At 45.9% G+C, this 25,488-nt stretch overlaps 4 protein-coding genes and 1 long non-coding RNA gene across 7 annotated transcripts in view; 1 reads left to right on the top strand and 4 right to left on the bottom strand.

Moving 5' to 3' along the window:
• Positions 1-25,488, top strand: part of LOC136446957 (uncharacterized) — an 82,620-nt gene that overhangs the window by 21,692 nt on the left and 35,440 nt on the right. The gene's annotated exons all lie outside the window — the stretch shown is intronic.
• On the bottom strand, positions 2,246-4,595 carry LOC136446986 (mucin-2-like; the record flags this gene model as incomplete). The annotated part of the gene is made up of 2 exons (XM_066445646.1): positions 4,556-4,595; positions 2,246-3,876 (listed from the first exon to the last, which is right to left on the bottom strand). Coding segments are annotated over exons 1-2 (1,671 nt in total), but the record flags the coding sequence as incomplete, so codon positions are not given.
• On the bottom strand, positions 6,141-18,133 carry LOC136446985 (mucin-2-like). Its single transcript, XM_066445645.1, has 2 exons — positions 6,718-18,133; positions 6,141-6,358 (listed from the first exon to the last, which is right to left on the bottom strand). The coding sequence occupies exons 1-2, from the start codon at positions 18,131-18,133 to the stop codon at positions 6,141-6,143; spliced, it is 11,634 nt and encodes a 3,877-aa protein (XP_066301742.1).
• On the bottom strand, positions 19,113-20,729 carry LOC136446984 (uncharacterized). Its single transcript, XM_066445644.1, has 2 exons — positions 19,443-20,729; positions 19,113-19,353 (listed from the first exon to the last, which is right to left on the bottom strand). The coding sequence occupies exons 1-2, from the start codon at positions 20,714-20,716 to the stop codon at positions 19,113-19,115; spliced, it is 1,515 nt and encodes a 504-aa protein (XP_066301741.1). The 5' UTR covers positions 20,717-20,729.
• Positions 21,015-25,446, bottom strand: LOC136446982 (mucin-2-like). Its single transcript, XM_066445642.1, has 2 exons — positions 21,446-25,446; positions 21,015-21,227 (listed from the first exon to the last, which is right to left on the bottom strand). The coding sequence occupies exons 1-2, from the start codon at positions 25,388-25,390 to the stop codon at positions 21,015-21,017; spliced, it is 4,158 nt and encodes a 1,385-aa protein (XP_066301739.1). The 5' UTR covers positions 25,391-25,446.

The raw sequence follows: 25,488 nt of genomic DNA, 5'->3' as shown, positions 1-25,488 counted from the left end.
TAGCGTCTGTAAGGTCTGGAAGTGTACTTTCTGTTGGTAATGTTTGAGAGCCAGTGCTTAAACGTGCCTGTGTCCCCACTGTAGAAACGTCCGTTGTGCTACGAGGCGACGTTTGCTCAGTTGTGTTCGACGGAATGGCTGAGACTACAGTAACGGAAGATGGCATTGATGACGCTCCGGGAGTGGACTGTTGGACAGGCGTTGAGATGCCCGTCCTTGGTGTCAAACTTGATTTGTCAAAGCTGCGTGTGCTAGTGGATACTAAAGATGGAGTGAGGGATACAGTTTTAGTATCCGTTGAGGTTGAGACCAACCCTGTGCCCTTCGTTCGGGTAAAGGTGGGTGTTTCAGATGTGGGACTAGAGACAGTTTTCTCTGTAGTATCAGCAACAATTGTGGAAACAACTGTACTTAGATCAGGTGTTCTGTCCTCTGTTGTTGTGGATTGCGGTAATGGTGTTGTTGATTGTGTCGGTATAGATTGTGAGCCAGTGCTCAAGCGTGCCATTGTTGAAACGCCTGTTATGTTTCGAGTAGACGTTTGTTCAGTTGTGTTCGAGGGAATAGTTGAGATTACAGTAGCGGAAGACGCTGTGGAAAACTCTATGGGAGTGGACTGCTGGGTGGGAGTTTTACCTGGTGTCGAAATACCCGTTCTTGGCGTCAAACTTGATCGATCAAACCTGGATGTCATAGTGGATACTAAAGACGTAGTAGTGGATACAGTTTTAGCATCTTCTGAGGTGGAAACAAACGTGGTGCCTTTTGTTTGCGACAACGTTGCCGTGTTGGATGTGGTACCAGAGACCGTTTTCTCTGTTGCATCAGCGACAACTGTTGTAAGAACTGTGCTTAGATCAGGTGCTTTTTCCTCTGTTGTTGCGGGTTGGGGCTGTGGAGTTGATGATTGCAACGGTAGTGGTTTAGAGCTAGTGCTCAAGCCTGCCTGGGTCCCGTCTGTTGAACCATCTGTTGTGTTCTGAGTAGACGTTTGTTCAGTTGCGTTCGAGGGTACACTTACAGTAAAGGAAGGTGGTGTTGAAGATGGTCCGCGAGTGAACTGCTGGGTTGAAGTTATCCCTGGTGTTGAGATGCCCGTCATTGGTGTCAAACTTGATTGGTCAAGTCTGCTTGGACTTGTGAATACTGAAGATGGAGTGTGGGATATAGTTTTTGTATTCACTGAGGTTGAGACAAATCCTGTACCTTTTGTTCGGGTAAACGTCGATGTTTTTGGTGTTGTGGGGCCAGTGACCTCATCATCTGTAGTATCACCAACAATGGTTGACACAACTGTACTTAGATCAGGTGTTCTATCTGTTAGGTCAGTCGTCTCTTGCGTAGATGATGGTGAAAAACCCGAAGTAGCTGCATCTGTTGATGCTGATTGCGAGGCAGAGGTCGATGACCCCCTCTGCGTTACTGGTTTATCTGCGGTAGAACTTTGCATTGATATGCTAGACCTTCTACTACTAGATGTATTTGGGCTTTCCGTAGATAACTTAGATACATTAGGTAGCGTCGTGGATTTTGCGGTTGTTTCTGTCGGACCAGTAGAGGTTGCAATGTACACAGAAAAGGATTCTTCTGTGTTCGTGGTGAACAATGAGGAAAGAAGAGCGGCTGTACCTGTAGTTCCCGAGGGCTGAAGTGTCTTGGCACTTACCGGTGTTGACGAGGGTGAGGCTGTGGGGTTCTGGGATGGAGGGGTAGTGGTTACCATGCATGTGTGAAGGGAATGAATAATACAAACATAGTTCTGGATGTCGAAGATTTCATCTGTTATACCATATACATATTTTTAAGATGATGACAAACAGACTTCCAAAAGGTCGTACATAGGATGATGGAATGGAATGCGATGGAATGAAATGGGATAAGGTGGTAACACAAAGGGATTCAATCGATGTAGTCAACAGTACTAAGTCTACATGTATGTTGTAATATACGCCAGCGTCGCGCTGCTATAATTAAGGGTTGAACTCACCTTTGTCAAGAGGGTTGACGCTACACCCTCAGTTGATGCTTGACTTGATGCAGGGCTCAATGGTGTTGACGATATAACCGTTGCCGCAGTAGGCGTTGCTGCTGCACTTCTTGTAGACGGTGGCGCTGATGTGCTTGTTATTGACTTTCCCATTGGTGTTGTAACAGTTACTGTGGTTGCTGCATCTGTAGTTGACGTTTCTATAGGCACTATAGTGGTGTAAGATGTAGCTATCTCGGTTGTTTCCAGAGTCTCTGGCAGAGACGATGGTGCCGCGGTAGAGGTCAGAGTTGCATTAAGTGTTGGTGTCATTCTCGTAGCCGTTGGTTTTGTCGTCGCTACTGTGGATTTATTTACACCCTGCAACGTGGATCGACCAGTTCCTGCTATTTCCGTAGATATTATTGCTGTTGTGCCTTCAGAAGATGTTTGGGAGAAGGGTCTCTTTGTAGTTGTCATATTGGATGCCATCTCCGATGTAGACACTGTTCCTTTTGTCTTTGTTGGCGTAGGTATATTCGTGAATGGCGAAGACCTCATGGACGTTCTGCTAAGTGTTGTATTTCCAGTAGTTGGTGTAGTTGACCGAGGTGTAGTTATGCTTGGACTAAGCGGAACAGTTCCTGTAGTTTCTACTACCGTTGTCACAAATGGTGCTTCGGTGGTTGTAACCGGCACAGATGTTTCTGACAATGATGAGGAAAGTCTCGTTGTCACATTTGTCGTTGACATTTGCGTAAATGGTGTAAGAGTTACATTGCTTGTTTTCAGCGTTGTAGGGCCGGTTTTGTCCTCCGTAGATGCTGCTGAAGACACAGTTGGAGTCACCCTCTTTGTAGCCCCAGTCGTTATGGGACCAGTTGTGGAAGACTCCAGCATGAGCTGTGTTGTAAGTATCTCCGTTGCAGGAGGTGTTGTACTAACAGTTGGTACTTCCGTCGACGAAGTTATTTTTGGTACTGTCTTCCCAGTGGTCTGCATCCTCATTGTTGTCGCCGGGCTCGGCACAGTTGTAGATGCCTTTGGTGGGCTAAATGAAATATTCTGTGTTGTTTCCGAAATACTAGTTGTTGCAATCACTGTAGCAATCAACGTGGCGGGTGCCTGTGTTGATAGATCGACACCTGTCGTTGTGGTCACCGACTTTGGTGAAGTTGGTGTTAATGAAGCCATCGTTGTAGATTCTAATGGCCTGACGTCGGTAGTGGAGGACACAGTGGTTGAAGTCAGTGTTCTACTCGTTGTAGACGGGAGTGTTGTAGCGTTAGCAGTCGACAAGTTTCTGGCCTCTGTTGTTGTGTCTTCTACAGATGCTGTTGTAATGAAGACAGAGGGTGTTGTAGCAGATGCTTTCGTTGCAGTCGTTACATTCTGTGTTGACATAGCGTAGGTCGATTCCTGTGTTAGTACATCTGTTGAGATCATCGTTGGGGCTTCAGAGGTTGTGACTTCTGATGTCTCTGTCACTTTGGGACCTGATGTGACAGAAGGCGTTGTTATCTTAGTTGTCTTGTTTGTTGTTGGGCTAAACGTAGTTGTTGCAGTTGTAACATTCCCTGCTGTAGCTACCACTGTTGACCCCACAGATGTTTCTGTTGCTGGGCTAACTGTTGTTGTCTGTGTTTTTGCTGCCGATGTTGTTTGCTTTGACACAGTAGCTACTGATGAGCCAGCATCCGTTATCTTAGAAGTGACCGTGACTTCTTCAGTTGATACAAGTACGTCGGAAGTAGTCATGACAACAGAAGTCTGCGGTTCTGTGGGTGTACTTGTGACGCCTTTAATAGTCGTGTTGGAGAAAGGCGTGCCTTCCGTCGTCGTTGAGTCGATCAAAGTTTTCTCAGTGCTTTGAACCGAACTTAAGCTCGTTGATTGTTGTGTTGTTTGTCCTGCAATTATAAAGATGGATTTTAATCAATCACTGTGTGTTGTCCCCTTCGACCCTACTTGAATATAAAGTATTTACAGTGAAGAATAGAAGAGTTTCTGCCATCTATCGAAACAGTACCAAAAGCAAAAGCGGCCATGTTGAACGAACGTTTGGATTGGGCACATACGTTGGAATTGTTTCAACACTAGAGCGTGTTGGCATTCTTTTCGTATGTCGAGTGGAATCAATTATGCTTCATACAGACATGACACAGACTTGTACAATTAATGACACCATGTTTCATTATTCATAACCCTAATGAGAACAAAACGTGCAGTAACAATTGAAACACAAACACACTGATTACGTGTTCCGATCAACAGTAAAACAAGCTTTTTGGACGACGTTTTTCTACAGTCATCGTTGCTTAATTTACAAGTACATCCAGGCATTCTGAAAAATGCTGATAACTGGAACCCTTTATAGGCTCAAAGATTCTAAGAGCATTTTATAATATTTTAAGATTAAGCTATGAAAAGATAAAGGGGCTACACATTCCTTGCAAACGCCACAGCTAAAGTATATGATACGTAAGAACCCACCATTGCAGGATCTAGTATATGACTTATAATAACGTCAGATACATAGTATAGAACAAACAATCAATCTTCGGCTTCAAGTCGATGCCATCTACTTACCAAGCGACGTCCCTACACGAATACCGACTACGAGCGCCATGACTGCTATCCGTAACCCAAACATTGTCAGACACAGCGTTCCCTTCTTAGAGTCACCTTAACTCCAGGATGGCTACCCTTTTCGTCGTCAAGCAGAAACTACATGGCTTCATATTCAAGACTTCAGGACTCTTTCGTACACTCGTCCTATGGCTACGAATCACTCCAATATGACTCAAGTTTTGTTTAAAGGGTCTGGGTGAATAGCCACGTCTTGCTATAATTTACAGGGATGTCAGAAAAGAATAGAAGCGTAACCAGTTCCGGTTTAATATATGTGTCATGCGGACAAGATGACGCACGACACACTGTACTGTTTAAAATGATAATGGCGTTTTCGTGCGCATCTGTGTGATCATAATAAGTGGAATTGACTAGAGAATTAGGGTTATGTTATTTTGTGTTGAAAACCGAATTGTGCTCTGTAATGAAACATGTCAATACTACTGATTGATGCATATTTTGAAGGTTATCTACAATAGGTTGTCAGGTTATGATACACACATGTATACATACATATATATATATACATATGGAAAGTTTCGTCTTTGTGTAGTTGAAATGTAAAGTTGACAGTGAACCCCCTTTGTTCAATTTATATTTACTTAGTATAATACATACAGATGTCAAAACATATATATGATACAATGGTCTTTCAGGCCACCTTGCACGATTCATTTTGATTTTGATATCAAATTAAATCGTCTTGAAATTACATGTGCCCCAAAAACGATAAACACGAAAATCATCAAAACTTTCTTTTAACACGATGTGCGTCATACTTGGTAGTTGAAATGACCACCTTCACCTTAAAGGACTTCCCGGGCAACACAGACACAGAAAGGCTTTCGAAATAGTGTTAAACACGCTGACAATGCCAGGGAGGTAGACAGGACAACGTACATGTAATGAAGAATGGCCTGACACGGCACCGCTGCACGGAAGACCTGTCATCATTGAAATAACCATTATGCCTCACATGAATATTTCATATGTTACCTAGAATGCAATGTACTGTATTTGCACTTTAGACAATTGCAACTGACCAATATTTTCCTCAATTTTTATCTTAACATGTCGAATGTAAGTAGAAGCAACGACAGACTGTATGAAATTAAGCTGTGTTGCTGATTTAGGCACTTATCCTTACCGACTAATAACTTGATAAGTGAAACGCTCTCCAAGTAAAAAAAAAATCGATTCTTAGATTCATTTTATCGTAATCAACCTTATTTTGTTTTACTGAAAAAAACTTTTACCGTGCCATGGCGTAATTACAAAGTTAGGATCATTTCTAAAATGAATTGATGGGAAACGGGAAATTGGCGCCATTTTGTTCTAACTAAAGACAAATATTGCCGATGGATTTTCCTCATTATTTTTGCAGTTATATCGAATTGTTTAATTGTTTAGTATGCGTGACTGACATGAAGACTGAACAGCACAATGTTTTCATAGCGCCTCTAACCTATGATTATCATAAAATCTAAGATTTCTAAAGCAAAATGAAAAAAAATTCTCACCTGCAGGTGAAGGCGATGATGTGTCAGGTGCTAACGCTGTTGTTGTCGCGTTTGCTCGCTGTGTAGTCTCCGCTGTAGATGTATTCGTTGTAAGAGTGGATGTAGACGGTGTAGTAGTTTCTTTGGTTGTAAGAATGGTTGTAGGGTTCGGAGTTGTTGTCTCTTCTTCGATACCCGTGGTTGTCGTGTCTCTTGTGACCAAGAGTGAAGTAGCTTCTGTCGATCCAGACACTGCCGTTTGCTCTGTGATTTCTAATGTGCTTTCAGCAAGGGTTGTACCCGCTGTTGTAGACCCGATGCTGTGTACCGTTTGTGTTGTCGCCGGTGCTGAAATTGTTGATCCTCCAGTCACTACAGGTGTTGATGTAGTATGTGTAGAAGTACGTATGGAAACTGGTGGTATGTCTGTAAAAGTTAAAACTGTCGTTTCTTCAGTCAACAGCAAGGTTGAAGTAATTGTTCCTGCTGTAGTTATTTGTGATGTCGAACCTGATGTGCCATTGACAGCCCGAGTTGATGTCAGTGTAAAATCTGAAGTAGTCGGTGCCGTTGCTTTCTCGGAGGAAGTAGGTGATGTTGCAGTAGTTGTCAATGATGTACCTTCAGTTGTTGCTGTCTTTGATACAGGCGTGGCAGTTGATTTCTCAGTTGTTTGCGGTATTGGGGAAGGCGTTGTGGTCCCTTCAGTAGTAACTCTTGTTATAGTGACAACTGTCCCTTCCTCTGTAGTTTGTGGTGTCGTCGGAGATGTTCCGGTCCCCTCTGTGGAAGTGACTCTAGTACTTTTCACTACCGTTCTCTCTTCAGTTGTCTGAGTTGTCGATAGAGCTGTTGTGGTCCTTTCGGTAGAAGAGACCCCTGTACTCCTTTCTTCCAATGTTTGCGATGTCGCTTGAGGTGTTGTAGTCGCATCTGTAGTGGCTCCTGTTCTTGTGGCGTCTGTTCCTCCTGAAGTTATTTGTGGAGTTGTTGAAGTTACAGCGGTCCCTTCGGTGAGAACCTCTGTACTTTGCACTACAGTCCTTTCCTCCGTTGTCTGTGTTGTTGCTGGTGATGGTGTAGTCCCTCCAGTAGATACGTCTGTACTCGTCACAACTGTACTTTCCTTTGTAGTTGGTGGTGTTGCTTCTGGCAATGCGGTCTCTGTTATTGTCACTACAGTCCTTTCATCGGTTGTCTGTGGCGTTGCTGGAGATAGTGGTGTTTCTTCAGTAGAGACGCCTGTTCTAGTCACAGCGGTTCTTTCCTCAGTAGTTTGCGGTGTTTCTGGAGGCGTTGTAGTCCCCTCAGTAGTGATGTCTGTAACAGTCACTACAGTTCTTTCCTCAGTAGTTTGCGGTGTTGCTGAAAGCGTTGTAGCCCCCTCTGTAGCGATGTCTGTAACAGTCACTACAGTTCTTTCATCAGTAGTTTGTGGTGTTGCTGCGGGCGTTGTAGTCCCCTCAGTACTGAGGTCTGTACTCGTCACAACGGTTCTTTCCTCAGTAGTTTGCGGTGTTGCTGGAGGCGTTGTAGTCCCCTCAGTAGTGAGGTCTGTAATCGTCGCTACGGTTCTTTCCTCAGTAGATTGCGGTGTAGTCCCCTCAGTACTGAGGTCAGTACTCGTCACTACGGTTCTTTTCTCAGTAGTTTTCGGTGTTGCCGGAGGCGTTGTAGTCCCCTCTGTAGTGAGGTCTGTAATCGTCGCTGAAGTTCTTTCCTCAGTAGTTTGCGGTGTAGTCCCCTCGGTAGTGATGTCTGTAACAGTCACTACAGGTCTTTCCTCAGTAGTTTGCGGTGTTGCTGAAGGCGTTGTAGCCCCCTCTACAGTGATGTCTGTAACAGTCACTAGAGTTCTTTCATCAGTAGTTTGTGGTGTTGCTGGGGGCGTTGCAGTCCCCTCAGTACTGAGGTCTGTACTCGTCACTACGGTTCTTTCCTCAGTAGATTGCGGTGTTGCTGGAGGCGTTGTAGTCCCCTCAGTAGTGAGGTCTGTACTCGTAACTACAGTTCTTTCTTCAGTGGTTTGCGGTGTAGTCCCCTCAGTAGTGATGTCTGTAACAGTCACTACAGTTCTTTCCTCAGTAGTTTGCGGTGTTGCTGAAGGCGTTGTAGCCCCCTCTGTAGTGATGTCTGTAACAGTAACTACAGTTCTTTCATCAGTAGTTTGTGATGTTGCTGGGGGCGTTGTAGTCCCCTCAGTACTGAGGTCTGTACTCGTCACTACGGTTCTTTCCTCATTAGATTGTAGTGTTGCTGGATGCGTTGTAGCCCCCTCAGTAGTGAGGTCTGTATTCGTAACTACGGTTCTTTCTTCAGTGGTTTGCGGTGTTGCTGGAGGCGTTGTAGTCCCCTGAGTAGTGAGGTCTGTAATCGTAACTACGGTTCTTTCTTCAGTGGTTTGCGGTGTTGTTGGAGGCGTTGTAGTCCCCTCAGTAGTGAGGTCTGTACTCGTAACTACGGTTCTTTCTTCAGTGGTTTGCGGTGTTGTTGGAGGCGTTGTAGTCCCCCTTGTAGTGAGGTCTGTAACAGTCACTACGGTTCTTTCCTCCGCAGTTTGCGGTGTTGCTGGAGGCGTTGTAGTCCCCTCGGTATCAAAGCCAGTGATCGTCACTACAGTTCTTTCTTCAGTAGTTTGCGGTGTTGCTGAAGGCGTTGTAGTCCCCTCAGTAGTGAGGTCTGTAATGGTCTCTACAGTTCTTTCCTCAGTTGTTAGTGGTGTTGCTGGAGGCGTTGTAGTCCCCTGAGTACTGAGGTCTGTACTCGTCACTACGGTTCTTTCCTCAGTAGTTTGCGGTGTAGTCCCCTCAGTAGTGAGGTCTGTAATGGTCTCTACAGTTCTTTCATCAGTAGTTTGTGGTGTTGCTGGGGGCGTTGCAGTCCCCTCAGTACTGAGGTCTGTACTCGTCACTACGGTTCTTTCCTCAGTAGATTGCGGTGTTGCTGGAGGCGTTGTAGTCCCCTCAGTAGTGAGGTCTGTACTCGTAACTACAGTTCTTTCTTCAGTGGTTTGCGGTGTAGTCCCCTCAGTAGTGATGTCTGTAACAGTCACTACAGTTCTTTCCTCAGTAGTTTGCGGTGTTGCTGAAGGCGTTGTAGCCCCCTCTGTAGTGATGTCTGTAACAGTAACTACAGTTCTTTCATCAGTAGTTTGTGATGTTGCTGGGGGCGTTGTAGTCCCCTCAGTACTGAGGTCTGTACTCGTCACTACGGTTCTTTCCTCATTAGATTGTAGTGTTGCTGGATGCGTTGTAGCCCCCTCAGTAGTGAGGTCTGTATTCGTAACTACGGTTCTTTCTTCAGTGGTTTGCGGTGTTGCTGGAGGCGTTGTAGTCCCCTGAGTAGTGAGGTCTGTAATCGTAACTACGGTTCTTTCTTCAGTGGTTTGCGGTGTTGTTGGAGGCGTTGTAGTCCCCTCAGTAGTGAGGTCTGTACTCGTAACTACGGTTCTTTCTTCAGTGGTTTGCGGTGTTGTTGGAGGCGTTGTAGTCCCCCTTGTAGTGAGGTCTGTAACAGTCACTACGGTTCTTTCCTCCGCAGTTTGCGGTGTTGCTGGAGGCGTTGTAGTCCCCTCGGTATCAAAGCCAGTGATCGTCACTACAGTTCTTTCTTCAGTAGTTTGCGGTGTTGCTGAAGGCGTTGTAGTCCCCTCAGTAGTGAGGTCTGTAATGGTCTCTACAGTTCTTTCCTCAGTTGTTAGTGGTGTTGCTGGAGGCGTTGTAGTCCCCTGAGTACTGAGGTCTGTACTCGTCACTACGGTTCTTTCCTCAGTAGTTTGCGGTGTAGTCCCCTCAGTAGTGAGGTCTGTAATGGTCTCTACAGTTCTTTCATCAGTAGTTTGTGGTGTTGCTGGGGGCGTTGCAGTCCCCTCAGTACTGAGGTCTGTACTCGTCACTACGGTTCTTTCCTCAGTAGATTGCGGTGTTGCTGGAGGCGTTGTAGTCCCCTCAGTAGTGAGGTCTGTACTCGTAACTACAGTTCTTTCTTCAGTGGTTTGCGGTGTAGTCCCCTCAGTAGTGATGTCTGTAACAGTCACTACAGTTCTTTCCTCAGTAGTTTGCGGTGTTGCTGAAGGCGTTGTAGCCCCCTCTGTAGTGATGTCTGTAACAGTAACTACAGTTCTTTCATCAGTAGTTTGTGATGTTGCTGGGGGCGTTGTAGTCCCCTCAGTACTGAGGTCTGTACTCGTCACTACGGTTCTTTCCTCATTAGATTGTAGTGTTGCTGGATGCGTTGTAGCCCCCTCAGTAGTGAGGTCTGTATTCGTAACTACGGTTCTTTCTTCAGTGGTTTGCGGTGTTGCTGGAGGCGTTGTAGTCCCCTGAGTAGTGAGGTCTGTAATCGTAACTACGGTTCTTTCTTCAGTGGTTTGCGGTGTTGTTGGAGGCGTTGTAGTCCCCTCAGTAGTGAGGTCTGTACTCGTAACTACGGTTCTTTCTTCAGTGGTTTGCGGTGTTGTTGGAGGCGTTGTAGTCCCCCTTGTAGTGAGGTCTGTAACAGTCACTACGGTTCTTTCCTCCGCAGTTTGCGGTGTTGCTGGAGGCGTTGTAGTCCCCTCGGTATCAAAGCCAGTGATCGTCACTACAGTTCTTTCTTCAGTAGTTTGCGGTGTTGCTGAAGGCGTTGTAGTCCCCTCAGTAGTGAGGTCTGTAATGGTCTCTACAGTTCTTTCCTCAGTTGTTAGTGGTGTTGCTGGAGGCGTTGTAGTCCCCTGAGTACTGAGGTCTGTACTCGTCACTACGGTTCTTTCCTCAGTAGTTTGCGGTGTAGTCCCCTCTGTAGTGATGTCTGTAACAGTCACTTGAGTTCTTTCGTCAGTAGTTTGCGGTGTTGCCGGAGGCGATGTAGTCCCCTTAGTACTGAGGTCTGTACTCGTCACTACGGTTCTTTCCTCAGTAGTTTGTGGTGTTGCTTGAGGCGTTGTAGTCCCCTCAGTAGTGAGGTCTGTAATCGTCACTACAGTTCTTTCCCCAGTGGTTTGCGGTGTTGCTGGAGGCGTTGTAGTCCCCTCAGTAGTGAGGTCTGTAACAGTCACTACGGTCCTTTCCTCAGTAGTTTGCGGTGTCACTGGAGGTGTTGTTGTCCCCTCTGTAGTGAATTCTGTTGTAGTTACAACAGTTCCTTTTTCAGTAGTTTGTGGTGTCGCTTGAAGTGTTGTGGTTCTTCTAGTAGAGACGTCTGTACTTGTAACTTCAGTTTGTTCTTCAGTAGTCTGCGGTGTTGCTGAAGGCGTTGTAGTCCCCTCAGTAGTGAGGTCTGTAATCGTCACGGCCGTTGTTTCTTCAGAAGTCTGAGTAGTTTGAGGTGTTGCTGGAGGCGTTGTAGTCCCCTCAGTAGTGAGGCCTGTAATCGTCACTTCAGTTCTTTCCTCAGTAGTTTGCGGTGTTGCTGGAGGCGTTGTAGTCCCCTCAGTAGGGTGGTCTGTAATCGTCACTACGGTTCTTTCCTCAGTAGTTTGCGATGTTGCTGGAGGCGTTGTAGTCCCCTCAGTAGTGAGGTCTGTACTCGTCACTACAGTTCTTTCGTCAGTAGTTTGCGGTGTTGCTGGAGGCGTTGTTGTCTCCTCAGTAGTGCGGTCTGTACTCGTCACTACAGTTCTTTCCTCAGTAGTTTGCGGTGTGGCTGGAGGCGTTGTAGTCCCCTCAGTAGTGAGGTCTGTAATGGTCACTACAGTCCTTTCCTCAGTAGTTTGCGGTGTGGCTGGAGGCGTTGTAGTCCCCTCAGTAGTGAGGTCTGTACTCGTCACTACAGTTCTTTCGTCAGTAGTTTGCGGTGTTGATGGAGGCGTTGTAGTCCCCTCAGTAGTGAGGTCTGTAATCGTCACGGCGCTTGTTTCTTCAGAAGTCTGAGTAGTTTGAGGTGTTGCTGGAGGCGTTGTAGTCCCCTCAGTAGTGAGGCCTGTGCTCGTCACTACAGTTCTTTCCTCAGTAGTTTGCGGTGTTGCTGGAGGCGTTGTAGTCCCCTCAGTAGGGTGGTCTGTAATCGTCACTACGGTTCTTTCCTTAGTAGTTTGCGATGTTGCTGGAGGCGTTGTAGTCCCCTCAGTACTGAGGTCTGTACTCGTCACTACAGTTCTTTCCTCAGTAGTTTGCGATGTTGCTGGAGGCGTTGTAGTCCCCTCAGTAGTGAGGTCTGTACTCGTCACTACAGTTCTTTCGTCAGTAGTTTGCGGTGTTGCTGGAGGCGTTGTAGTCCCCTCAGTAGTGAGGTCTGTAATGGTCACTACAGTCCTTTCCTCAGTAGTTTGCGGTGTGGCTGGAGGCGTTGTAGTCCCCTCAGTAGTGAGGTCTGTACTCGTCACTACAGTTCTTTCGTCAGTAGTTTGCGGTGTTGCTGGAGGCGTTGTAGTCCCCTCAGTAGTGAGGTCTGTAATGGTCACTACAGTCCTTTCCTCAGTAGTTTGCGGTGTGGCTGGAGGCGTTGTTGTCCCCTCAGTAGTGAGGTCTGTACTCGTCACTACAGTTCTTTCGTCAGTAGTTTGCGGTGTTGATGGAGGCGTTGTAGTCCCCTCAGTAGTGAGGTCTGTAATCGTCACGGCGCTTGTTTCTTCAGAAGTCTGAGTAGTTTGAGGTGTTGCTGGAGGCGTTGTAGTCCCCTCAGTAGTGAGGCCTGTGCTCGTCACTACAGTTCTTTCCTCAGTAGTTTGCGGTGTTGCTGGAGGCGTTGTAGTCCCCTCAGTAGGGTGGTCTGTAATCGTCACTACGGTTCTTTCCTCAGTAGTTTGCGATGTTGCTGGAGGCGTTGTAGTCCCCTCAGTACTGAGGTCTGTACTCGTCACTACAGTTCTTTCCTCAGTAGTTTGCGGTGTTGCTGGAGGCGTTGTTGTCTCCTCAGTAGTGAGGTCTGTAATGGTCACTACAGTCCTTTCCTCAGTAGTTTGCGGTGTGGCTGGAGGCGTTGTAGTCCCCTCAGTAGTGAGGTCTGTAATGGTCACTACAGTTCTTTCATCAGTAGTTTGCGGTGTTGCTGGAGGCGTTGTAGTCCCCTCAGTAGTGAGGTCTGTAATGGTCACTACAGTTCTTTCATCAGTAGATTGCGGTGTTGCTGGAGGCGTTGTAGTCCCCTCAGTAGGGTGGTCTGTAATCGTCACTTCGGTTCTTTCATCAGTAGATTGCGGTGTTGCTGGAGGCGTTGTAGTCCCCTCAGTAGTGAGGTCTGTAAGCGTCACTACGGTTCTTTCCTCAGTAGTTTGCGGTGTTGCTCGAGACGATGTAGTTACCTCAGTAGTGAGGTCTGTAATCGTCACTACAGTCCTTTCCTCAGTAGTTTGCGGTGTTGCTGAAGGCGTTGTGGTCCCCTCAGTAGTGAGGTCTGTAAGCGTCATTACAGTCCTTTCCTCAGTAGTTTGCGGTGTTGCTGAAGGCGTTGTAGCCCCCTCAGTAATGAGGTCTGTAATCGTCACTACAGTCCTTTCCTCAGTAGTTTGCGGTGTTGCTGAAGGCGTTGTTGTCTCCTCAGTAATGAGGTCTGTAACAGTTATTATAGTTCTTTCCTCAGTAGTTTGCGGTGTGGCCGAAGGCGTTGTAGTCCCCTCAGTAGTGAGGTCTGTAATCGTCACTACGGTTCTTTCCTCAGTAGTTTGCGGTGTTACTGGAGGCGTTGTAGTCGCCTCAGTAGTGAGGTCTGTAATCGTCCCTATGGTTCTTTCGTCAGTAGTTTGTGGTGTTGCTGAAGGCGTTGTTGTCTCCTCAGTAGTGAGGTCTGTAATCGTCACTTCGGTTCTTTCCTCTGTAGTTTGCGGTGTTGCTGGAGGCGTTTTAGTTCCCTCAGTAGTGAGGTCTGTACTCGTCACTACGGTTCTTTCCTCAGTAGTTTGCGGTGTTGCTGAAGGCGCTGTAGTCCCCTCAGTAGTAAGGTCCGTAATCGTCACTACGGTTCTTTCCTCAGTAGTTTGCGGTGTTGCTGGAGGCGTTTCAGCCCTCTCAGTAGTGAGGTCTGTAGTCGTCACTACGGTTCTTTTCTCAGTAGTTTGCGGTGTTGCTGAAGACGTTGTAGTCCCCTCAGAAGTGAGGTCTGTAGTCGTCACTACGGTTATTTCGTCAGTGGTTTGCGGTGTTGCTGGATATTTTGTGGTCCCTTCCGTCATTGTTACAACGGTTCTGTCCTCTGTAGTCTCAGGTGTCGCTTCAGTAGTGAGGTTTGTACTCGTCACTGTGGTTCTTTCTTCAGTACTTTGTTGTGTCGGTTGGGGCGTTGTGGTCCTCTCGGTAGTGAATCCTGTTATTTTTACAACGGTTCTATGATCAGTAGTGTGTGGTGTTACTGAAGGTGTTGTTGTTCTCTCGGTAGTTACGTCTGAAGTAGTCGTCACTACCGTTCTTTCTTCAGTAGTGTGCGGTGTTGTAGCCTCCTCTGTAGTAAGGCCTGTACTCATCACTAGAGTTCTCTCCGAAGCAGCTTGTGGTGTTGCGAAAGGTGTTGTAGTCAGCTTGGTACTGATCCCCGTAGCTGTCATTACAGTTATTTCCTCAGTAGTCTGCAGTGTCGCTTCCGTCGTGATTCCTGTATTCGTCACTGCGGTTCGTTCTTCAGTTGTTTCTTGTGTTGGTGGAGGTGTTGTGATACCTTCCGTAGTGGCCCCTTCACTTGAAGTTACGGTAACGGTTCTCAGGTCTGTTGTTTGTGGTGTCTCTGGAGATGTAATAGTCGTCCCTGCTGTTGTTGAAGGCACTGTTGTTCCTTCAGAAGTGACCTCTGTGCTTCTTACAACAGTTCTTTCTTCAGTTGTTCCCGGTGTTGTAGGGGGCGCTGTTGTTACTTGAAAAGTAGTTTCTGTGCTGGTTACAACGGTTCTTTCGTCAGTTGTCTGTGGTGTTGTCGGAGGCGCTGTTGTTACTTCCGAAGTAATCTCTGTGCTGGTTACAACGGTTTTTTCTTCTGTTGTTCCCGGTGTTCTAGGAGGCGTTGTTGTTTCTTTCAAAGTAACTTCTGTGCTCGTGACAACGGTTCTCTCTTCAGTTGATCCCGGTGTTCTAGGAGGCGTTGTCGTTCCTTCCGAAGTAATTTCTGTGCTGTTTACAACTGTTCTATCCTCAGTTGTGCTTGTTACAACGGTTCTTTCTTCAGTTGTTCCCGATGTTGAAGGGGGCTCTGTTGTTACTTGAAAAGTAGTTTCTGTGCTGGTTACAACGGTTCTTTCGTCAGTTGTCTGTGGTGTTGTCGGGGCTGCTGTTGTTCCTAAGGATGTAATTTCTGTTATTGTTACAACTGTTCTTTCTTCAGTTGTCCCTGGTGTTGTTGGAGTCGTAGTTGTTCCTTCCGAGGTAATTTCTGTGCTGGTGACAACTGTTATATCTTCAGTTGTTCCTGGTGTCGTTGGAGGCGCTGTTATTTCTTTGGATGTGACTTCTGTGCTGGTGACAACGGTTTTTTCTTCCGTTGTTCCCGGTGTTCTTGGAGAAGTTGTGGTTCCGTCAGACGTAATGTCTGTGTTGGTTGCAACGGTTCTTTCTTCAGTTGTCCCCTGTGTTGTTGGGGGCTCTGTAAACTCTGTAATCGTTACAACTGTTCTATCTTCAGTTGTTTCTGGTGTTGTTGGAGGCGCTGTTGTTTCTTCAGAAGTGATGTCTGTATTTGTTACAATGGTTCTATCTTCAGTTGTCTGTGGTGTTGTTGGAGGCGTTGTTGTTCCTTCCGAAGTAAGTTCTGTGCTAGTTACAACTGTGCCTTCTTCAGTTGTCTGTGGTGTTGTCGGGGGCGTTGTTGTGATTTCTGTCATTGTTACAACTGTTCTATCTTCTGTTGTTTCTGCTGTTGTCGGAGGTGCTGTTGTTTCTACTGATGTGACTTCGGTGCTGGTTACAGCTGTTCTGTCTTCTGTTGTTCCTGGTGCTGTTGGAGGCGCGGTTGTGTCTACTGATGTAATTTCTGTCATTGTTACAACTGTTCTATCTTCTGTTGTTTCTGCTGTTGTCGGAGGTGCTGTTGTTCCTTCTATTGTGACTTCGGTGCTGGTTACAGCTGTTCTATCTTCTGTTGTTTCTGCTGTTGTCGGAGGTGCTGTTGTTCCTTCTGATGTGACTTCTGTGCCGGTTACAACCGTTCTTTCTTCTGTTGTTCCTGGTGTTGTAGGAGGCGATGTTGTTCCTTTTGTTGTGACTTCGGTGCTGGTTACAACGGTTCTATCTTCTGTTGTTCCTGGTGTTGTTGGATGCGCTGTTGCTTCTACTGATGTGACTTCGGTGCCGGTTACAACGGTTCTTTCTTCTGTTGTTTCTGCTGTTGTCAGAGGTACTGTTGTTCCTTTGGATGTGACTTCGGTGCTGGTTACAACGGTTCCATCTTCAGTTGTTCCTGGTGTCGTTGGAGGCGCGGTTGTTTCTACTGATGTAATTTCTGTCATTGTTGCAACTGTTCTATCTTCTGTTGTTTCTGCTGTTGTCAGAGGCGCTGTTGTTCCTTCTATTGTGACTTCTGTGCTGGTTACAACGGTTCTTTCTTCAGTTGTTTCTGCTGTTGTCGGAGGTGCTGTTGTTTGTTTGGATGTGACTTCGGTGCTGGTTACAGCTGTTCTTTCTTCAGTTGTTCCTGGTGTTGTTGGAGGCGCGGTTGTTTCTACTGATGTAATCTCTGTCATTGTTACAACGGTTCTATCTTCAGTTGTTTCTGCTGTTGTCGGAGGCGCTGTTGTTCCTTCTGCTGTGACTTCTGTGCTGGTTACAACGGTTTTTTCTCCAGTTGTTCCTGGTGTTGTTGGAGGAGTGGTTGTTTCTACTGATGTAATTTCTGTCATTGTTACAACGGTTCTATCTTCTGTTGTTTCTGCTGTTGTCGGAGGCGTTGTTGTTCCTTCTGTTGTGACTTCGGTGCTGGTTACAACGGTTCTATCTTCTGTTGTTCCTGGTGTTGTTGGAGGCGCGGTTGTTTCTAGTGATGTGATTTCTGTCATTGTTGCAACTGTTCTCACTTCTGTTGTTCCTGGTGCTGTTGGAGGCGCGGTTGTTTCTACTGATGTAATCTCTGTCATTGTTACAACAGTTCTATCTTCAGTTGTTTCTGCTGTTGTCGGAGGTGCTGTTGTTCCTTCTGCCTTGACTTCTGTGCTGGTTACAACGGTTCTTTCTTCAGTTGCTCCTGGTGTTGTTGGAGGCGTTGTGGTTCTTTCCGAAGTAATTTCTGTGTTTGTTACAGCGGTTCTTTCTTCCGTTGTTCCTGGTGTTCTTTGAGGCGTTGTTGTTACTTCTGAAGTAATGTCTGTGCTTGCTACAACGGTTCCTTCTTCAGTTGTTTCCGATGTTCTTTGAGGCGTTGTGGCCATTTCCGAAGTGATTTCTGTGCTGGTGACAACTGTTTTATCTTCGGTTGTCCCTGGTGTTGTTTGAGGTGCTGTAACAGTTGTTCCTTCTGTTGTTCCTTCTGTGCTGGTTACAACGGTATTTTCTTCAGTTGTCTGTGGTGTTGTCGGGGGCGCTGTCGTTCCCAAGGATGTACTTTCTGTCATTGTTACAACGGTTCTATCTTCAGGTGTTCCCGGTGTTGTTGGAGGCGTTGTTGTTTCTTTTGATGTGACTTCTGTGATGGTTACAACGGTTCTTTCTTCAGGTGTTCTCGGTGTTATTGTTCTTCCTTCAGGGGTTATTTCTGTGCTGGTTACAACTGTTCTATCTTCAGTTGTCTGTGGCGTTGTTGGAGGCGCTGTTGTTCCTTCCGAAGTAATTTCTGTCATTGTTACAACTGTTCTTTCTTCTGTTGTGCCTGACGTTGTTGGAGGCGTTGTAGTTCCTTCAAAAGTGATCTCCGTGCTAGTTACAACTGTTCTTTCTTCAGTAGTTTCTGGCTTTAATGGTAGCGGCGTAGTTTCTTCCAAAGTTCGTACGGGTGAAGTTGTCCCTACACTGGTGATATCCGTACCTAGAACAACGGTAGTTCTTTCAGTTGTCTGTGATGTTTCTACAGCCGTACTTACTTTGTCTGTGGAGAAACCAGTATCAGTAACAACGGTAGAATATTCAGTGTGCTGTGCTGTTATAACGGTACTTGTCTCTTTGCTGTCACCGGTACTGGAAATAAATGTTGCTGTCTGAGTTGTTTCAGGCATAGTTGTCTGTATAGTTGATCTATCAGCTTCTTCGGTTGTAACCAATGTCGATGACGGGGCAGTTGTTTGCACTGACCTATATGTTGCTGTTGGCATGGTTGTCTGTATAGTTGATGTCTCAGTGGCTTCTTCGGTTGTAACCAATGTTGATGGCGGGGCAGTTGTTTGTACAGATGTATATGTTGCCGTAGGCATGGTTGTCTGCATAGTTGACGTCGCAGTGGCTTCTTCGGTTGTGACCAATGTTGTTGGCGGGGCAGTTGTTTGTACAGATGTATATGTTGCTGTAGGCATGGTTGTCTGTATAGCTGATGTCGCAGTTGCTTCTTCGGTTGTAACTAATGTTGATGATGGAGCAGTAGTTTGCACTGATTTATATGTTGCTGTAGGCATGGTTGTCTGCATAGTTGACGTCGCAGTGGCTTCTTCGGTTGTAACCAATGTCGATGATGGGGCAGTAGTTTGTACAGATGTGTATGTTGCTGTAAGCATGGTTGTCTGTATAGTTGATGTCGCAGTGGCTTCTTTGGTTGTAATTAATGTTGATGACGGAGCAGTAGTTTGCACTGATTTATATGTCGGTGTAGGCATGGTTGTCTGTATAGTTGATGTCGAAGTTGCTTCTTCGGTTGTAACCAATGTCAAGGGTGGGGCAGTAGTTTGTTCTGATGTATATGTTGCTGTAGGCATGGTTGTCTGTATAGTTGATCTCTCAGTTGCTTCTTCGGTTGTAACCAATGTCGATGGTGGGGCAGTTGTTTGTACAGATGTGTATGTTGCTGCCTGAGATGTAGTTGGTTGGTTTGTTGATGAGGCCGGTGTGTTCTCAGTCGATACGGATGTCGTTGGAGGCACAGTTGTTGGCTGTATAGATGATGTCGCAGTTGCGTCTTCGGTTGTAACCAATGTCGATGGTATGTCAGTAGTTTGTACAGATGTATATGTTGCTGTATGCATGGTTGCCTGTATGGTTGATGTCTCAGTTGCTTCTTCGGTTGTAACCAATGTTGATGGCGGGGATGTAGTTTGTACAGATGTATATGTTGCTGTAGGCATAGTTGTCTGTATAGTTGATGTCGCCGTGGCTTCCTCTGTTGTAACCAATGTTGATGATGGGGCAGTAGTTTGTACAGATGTGTATGTTGCTGTCTGAGGCGTAGTCGGCTGGTTTGTTGATCTGCTCTCCGTCGTTACAGATGTCGTCGTAGACACCGTTGTTTCTTCACTTGTTACACCTGTTGCTTGTGTTGTATGGATTATTGTTGTCTCTTCTGTTGATTTTGCAGTGGACTTCTCGGTTGTAACTAACGTGGCTTCCTCTGTTGTTTCACCTATAGTTGATGAGTACGCTGTTCGTTGTGTTGTATAAAGAGTCGGTGTCTCTTCAGTTGATGTAGCAATGGTCTCTTCAGATGTAAATACAGATGCTGAGGGAACAGTTGTATGACCTGATGTCTGGTCTGTTGTAAGGTGTGTATTTGGTTGGATGCTGGACACGATCGAGGTTTTCTCAGTAAATGACAAAGTTGTTGGAGGCACTGTTGTTCCCTCAGTTATATCTCCCGTGGTGAATGTGGCCGCTGTTTGCGCTGTGTTTAGCGTAGTTGATGAAGCTTCTTCAGTCGTAACCAATGTTGCCGTAGGAAACAGTGTGGTTTGTTCTGATGTATCAAGTGTTGTCTGAGGCGTGGTTTTACCAGTAGTCATTGACGTCGACGTCGTTTCTTCTGTAACTAATGTCACTGTTGTTTGTTGCATTGTGAAAGGAGTAGTTGAAATCACAGAGTATTCGTCAGTTGTAACTAGTGTTGTTGGTGGGGCAGTGGTCTGTTCACTTGTATAATCTGTCGTCTGATGTGTAGTTGGCTTTTGGCTTGAAAGAGCCGACGTTTCCTCAGTCGTTATGAACGTTGTTTGTGGCATCGTTGTGGTCTCTGTTGTTACATCTGTAGCTGGTGGGACCGTTGTTTGTGCTGTTGTGTCAGGCGTAGTTATATCTTCCGTTGAAATAGCAGTGGTTTTATCAGTTGTAGTTATTGTTTGCACGGTTGACGGGGGTGCAGTTGTACGTTGTGATGATATGGAAGACATTTCCTCCGTTGTAACAAGTGTTGTAGCCGACACAGTCGTATCATCTGTTGTCCCATACGTGGAAGATGGTGCCGCAGTTCCATCGGTTGATACCGCACCTGTCTGCTGAGTTGACATTACCGATATGTTTTCAGTTGTAGAAGGCGTCGTTGTAGGGATTGTAGTTTGTGAAGTTCCACCTGTGGTAGATTTTACTGAAGTTACTTGGGTTGTTTGTTGTACTGTGTAAGGTGTCGTTGTCTCTTGTGTTGCTGTAACCGAAGTTTCAGTAGCTGTTGATAACGTTGTCGAGGGAAACGGCGTTTCTTCTGTAGTTTTGCCTGTAGTTGGTGGGAACGTTGTTTGCTGCGTTGTATGAGGTGTAGTTGACTGCATAGTTGATACTGACGAGAATTCTTCAGTTAAAACTAAAGTTGTAGGTGGAAGAGTGGTCTGTTCCGATGTATATTGTGTTGTCGGTTTACCTGTTACTGACGATGTGTCCTCAGTCATTAGAGTCGTTGTTAAAGTTGCTTCCTCTGTTGTTGTACCTGTTGTAGATAAAATGGGTGTTTGTGATGTTGTCTGAGTCGAAGTTGCTTCTTCAGTTATCGTACCAGTGGCTTCTTCGGTTGAAACTAATGTTGATGATTGCTCAGTACTGTGAGGTGTTGTGGTAAGTGTTAAGGCTTCTGTGGTTGATGAAACCGAGCTTTCATCAGCTGTTGTCGGCAATGTTGTGCGCTCAGTTGTTTTGCCTGTGGTCAATAAATATGTTGTTTGTTGCATTGTGCCTCGTGTAGTTATCTCTTCAGTTGAAATAACAGTAGTCATCTCGGTTGCTGAAACGGTAGTTGAAGGAACTGTCGTCTGCTGGGATGTATGCGGTGTTGTCTGATAAGGTGATACGACTGAAGTTTCCCCAGTCGTTAGGGATGTTGTTGTAGGCATTGTTGTTTCTCTGGTTGCTGTAGTTGATGGATGCGTTGTTTGTTGTGTTGTGCGAGGTGTAGTCGCCTCTGTACTCGATGTTAAAGAGGATTCTTCAGAAGTACTCAAAGTTGATAGAAGGACAGTGGTGGTAGCTTTAGACATTTGTGGTGTTGTGTCAAGCGTAGTACTCTGCTGGGTTGGCGCGGCAGATGTTTCCTCAGTCGATGCAAACGTCGCTGTTGTTTGCTGGTTTGTGTGTTGCGTCGTTGTATCTTCGGTTGATGTAACAGTGACTTCCTCAGTACTAACTATGGTTGCCGGCGACTCCGTTGTTGTTTTAGAGTCTGTTGTTTGTGGTGTAGTGGGTTGCCGGCTGGAGACGGCCGAGGTTTCCCCAGTAGTTGTAGGATGTAACGTTGTATCCTCGGTTGTCTTAGCTGTTGTTATTGGGACCGTTGTTTGTGCAGTGTGAGTGGAAATGTCGGCTGATGTAGCAGATACTTCTTCCGTTGTGAACAATGTAGTTGGAAGGGCAGTGGTTTGGCCAGATGTATGCGGTGTTGTTTGAACTGTTGTGAATGATTGAGTTGAAACATCTGTTATTATGGGCGTTGTTGGAGGCATCGTTGTTTCCTCGGTTCTTTCATCTGTAGTTGATGGGATCGTTGTTTGTAGTGTTGTATGAGGCGTTGTTATCTCTGCGGTTGCATCTTCTGTTGTAAGAAGTGTTGTAAGGAGTGATATTGGAGTCACAGTGTTTTTTTCGGATGTTTGTGGTGTTGTGCTAGATGTAGTTGCTAGTCGGGTTGACACGATAGATGTTTTCTCAGTCGTCAAAGACGTTGTTGCGGGCACGGTAGTGCCCTCTGTAGTTGACAGAACTGTAGTTTGTTGAGTTGTTAAAACCGTAGGAGTTGGTTCGGTAGTTACTTCCTCAGTACTAACTAATGTTGTTGGCTGTGTCGTTGTTTGGTCAGATGTATATTCTGTGGTCTGAGGTGTAGATGGTTGTCGGCTTGTGATGACCGAGGTTTCCTCAGTAAATATAGACGTTGTCGAAGGCACCGTTGTTTCACCTGCCGTTGAGGGAACTGTTGTTCGTTGTGTTGTGTCTGTTGCGCTTGTCTCTTCAGTTGATGTAGCAGTTGCCTCCTCAGTGCTTACTACTGTTGTTGGTGACACCGTTGTTCGTTCAGATGTATATTCTGCTGTCTGAGGTGTAGATGGTTGTCGGCTTGTGATGACCGATGTTTCCTCGGTAAATATAGACGTTGTCGAAGGCACCGTTGTCTCACCTGTCGTTGAGGGAACTGTTGTTCGTTGTGTTGTGTCTGATGCGCTTGTCTCTTCAGTTGATGTAGCAGTTACTTCCTCAGTGCTAACTAATGTTGATGGCGGTGCCGTTGTTCGTTCAGATGTATATTCTGATGTCTGAGGTGTAGATGGTTGTCGGCTTGTGATGACCGAGGTTTCCTCAGTAGACATAAACGTTGTTGGAGGCACCGTTGTCTGACCTGTTGTTGAGGTAACTGTTGTTCGTTGCGTTGTGTCTGATGCGCTTGTCTCTTCAGTTGATGTAGCAGTTACTTCCTCAGTGCTAACTAATGTTGTTGGCGGTGTCGTTGTTTGGTCAGATGTATATTCTGTGGTCTGAGGTGTAGATGGTTGTCGGCTTGTGATGACCGAGGTTTCCTCAGTAAATATAGACGTGGTCGAAGGCACCGTTGTTTCACCTGTTAAGCGAACTGTTGTTCGTTGTGTTGTCTCTGGGGTATCTGTCTCTATGGTCGATGAAACAGTTGCTTCCTCAGTAGTCCTCAAAGTTGTTGGTGGTGCCGTTGTTCGTGCAGATGTATATTCTGTTGTCTGAGGTGTAGATGGTTGTCGGCTTGTGATGACCGAGGTTTCCTCAGTAGACATAAACGTTGTTGGAGGCACCGTTGTCTGACCTGTTGTTGAGGGAACTGTTGTTCGTTGCGTTGTGTCTGGTGTGCTTGTCTCTTCGGTTGGTGTAGAAGTTACGTCTTCAGTACTTACTACTGTTGATGTCAGCACCGTTGTTTTTTGGGATGTATATTCTGTTGTCTGTGGTGTAGATGGTTGTCTGCTTGTGACAACAGATGTTTGCCCAGTAGTTAATGGTGTTGTAGGATGTAACGTTGTTTCCTCGGTTGTCTTGGCTGTAGTGACTGGGACCGTTGTTTGTGAAGTTTGAGTCGACACTTCGGTTGATGTAGCAGATACTTCTTCTGTTGTGAACGATGTAGTTGGAGGGGCCGTGGTCTGTACTGTTGTATGTGGTGTTGTATGGACTGTTGTAGGCTGTTCACTTAAAACATCTGTCGTTATGGACGTTGTTGGAGGTATCGTCGTTTCTCTTGTAGCTGTAACCATTGTCTGCTGTGTTGTATGTGGCGTCGTCACCTCTGTAGTTGAGGAAGTGGTTGTTTCACCAGTTGTAGACAATGATGTCATAACTGTTGTTGGAGGGACAGTGCTCTGCTCGGATGTATGTTGTGTTGTGTCAAGTGATGTTGTTTGCTGGGTCGAACCTGTTGAGCTTATCTCGGTAGTTATTGACGTTGTTAGAGGCACCGTTGTTTCCCCCGTTGTTATTTGCGTTGTACCAGGCGTAGTTGTATCTTCGGTTGATGTAACAGTGACTTCCTCGGTACTAACTGCGGTTGATGGTGGCACCGTTGTTTTTTGGGATGTATATTCTGTTGTATGCAGTGTAGTTGATTGTTGGCTTGTGACAACCGATGTTTTCCCAGTAGTTGCAGAAGTTGTTGAAATTGTTTCCTCAGTTGTCTCCGCTGTCGACACTTCACGTGATGTAGCAGATACTTCTTCTGTAGTAGCCAATGTAGTTAGAGGGGCAGTGGTTTGTTCAGATGTATGTGGCGTTGTCTGCTGAGTTGAAATGTCTGTTGATATGGATGTTGTTGGAGGCATAGTTGTTTCCACGGTTGTTCCCTCTGTAGTTGATTTAATAGTAGCTTCTTGTGAAGTTGATGGGGCCGTGGAGTGTTCAGATGTATATTGTGATGTCTCCCCGGTAGTTTTGAACGTTGTTGGAAGCAGAGTTGTTTCTTTGGTTGTTATACCTGTGGCTGAAGTGGTAGATGTAACAATGGCTTCTTCGGTTGTTACTAGCGTTGTCAAAGGGACAGTGGTTTGTTCAGATGAATGTTGCGTTGTCAGAGGTGTAGATGCTTGTTGAGTTGACATGGCTGAGGTTTCCTCAGTAGTCACTAATGTTGTTTGAGGTGAGGTTGTAGCTTCAGTTGGTTTGCCTGTAGTTGGTAGCGTCGTTGTATCAGTGACGTCTTCCGTTGTAAGTAGCGTAGTTGGATGAGCAGTAGTTGGAGGGACAGTGGCTTGTTCAGATGTCAATTCTGTTGTTTTAGGTGTAGATGTCTGTAGGGTAGAAACGATTGAGGTTTCCCCAGTTGTCTTACCTGTGGTTGGTAGCGTTGATTTAGCAGTGACGTCTTCAGTTGTAAGTAGCGTAGTAGGAAGGACAGTAGTTTGTTCAGATGTCTGTGGTGTTATGTCACTTGTGGTTTCTTGCTGTGTTGATATGATCGAGGTTTCCTCAGTCGTTATTAACGTTGTCGGTGGCACGGTTGTTTCCTCGGTTGTGAGCAGCGTAGTTGAAAAGGATGTTGTTTGTTCAGATGTAAATTCTGATGTTTCAAGTGTGGATGTCTGCTGGGTTGACATGGCTGAGGTTTCCCCAATTGTCTTACCTGTGGTTGGTAGCGTTGTTGTAGCAGTGGTGTCTTCAGTTGTAAGTAGCGTAGTTGGAAAGGATGTTGTTTGTTCAGATTTAAATTCTGATGTTTGAAGTGTAGATGTCTGCTGGGTTGACACGACGGAGGTTTCCTCAGACGTCATTAACGTTGTTTGAGGCATGGTTGTATTTTCAGTTGCCTTAACTGTGGTTGGTAGCGTTGTTGTAACAGTGACTTCTTCAGTTGTAAATAGGGTAGATGGAGGGACGGTGGTTTGTTCGGATGAATGGGGTGTTGTATGAGATGTAGATGTCTGCTGGGTTGACAAGACCGAGGTTTCCTCAGTCGTTAGTAACGTTGCTTGAGGCATGGTTGTATCTTCAGTTGTCTTACCTGTGGTTGGTAGCGTTGTTGTAGCAGTAACCTCTTCCGTTGTAAGTAGCGTTGTTGCAGGAGCAGTGGTCTGTTTAGACGTCTGTGAAGTTGTGTCATGTCTCGTTGACTGTTGGGTTGACATGGCTGATGTTTCTCCTGTAGTTATTAACGTTGTCGGAGGCAGAGTTGTTTCTTGAGTTTTACCTTGAGTTGTACCTGTGGTTGATAATGTAGATGTAA

The sequence above is a fragment of the Branchiostoma lanceolatum genome, chromosome 13 (assembly GCF_035083965.1).
Source record: "Branchiostoma lanceolatum isolate klBraLanc5 chromosome 13, klBraLanc5.hap2, whole genome shotgun sequence".
Classification (NCBI taxonomy): Eukaryota; Metazoa; Chordata; class Leptocardii; order Amphioxiformes; family Branchiostomatidae; genus Branchiostoma; species Branchiostoma lanceolatum.
This window is presented reverse-complemented; position numbering and strand designations above follow the sequence as displayed.

Coding starts and splice junctions, on each gene's coding strand:
- LOC136446985 (XM_066445645.1), bottom strand. CDS start 18,133: ATGCCTGAAACAACTCAGACAGCAACATTTATTTCCAGTACCGGTGAC. Junction 6,359..6,717: donor AAAGACAGCAACAACTGAAG/GTACATCATTGA, acceptor GAAATCACAGAG/CAAACGGCAGTGTCTGGATC.
- LOC136446984 (XM_066445644.1), bottom strand. CDS start 20,716: ATGACTGAGGACACATCGTCAGTAACAGGTAAACCGACAACACAATAT. Junction 19,354..19,442: donor GAAACAACAGAGGAAGCCAC/GTTAGTTACAAC, acceptor TAACAAGTGAAG/AAACAACGGTGTCTACGACG.
- LOC136446982 (XM_066445642.1), bottom strand. CDS start 25,390: ATGTCAACCCAACAGTCAACGAGACATGACACAACTTCACAGACGTCT. Junction 21,228..21,445: donor CGGAGTCGCCGGCAACCATA/GTTAGTACTGAG, acceptor TTTAACATCGAG/TACAGAGGCGACTACACCTC.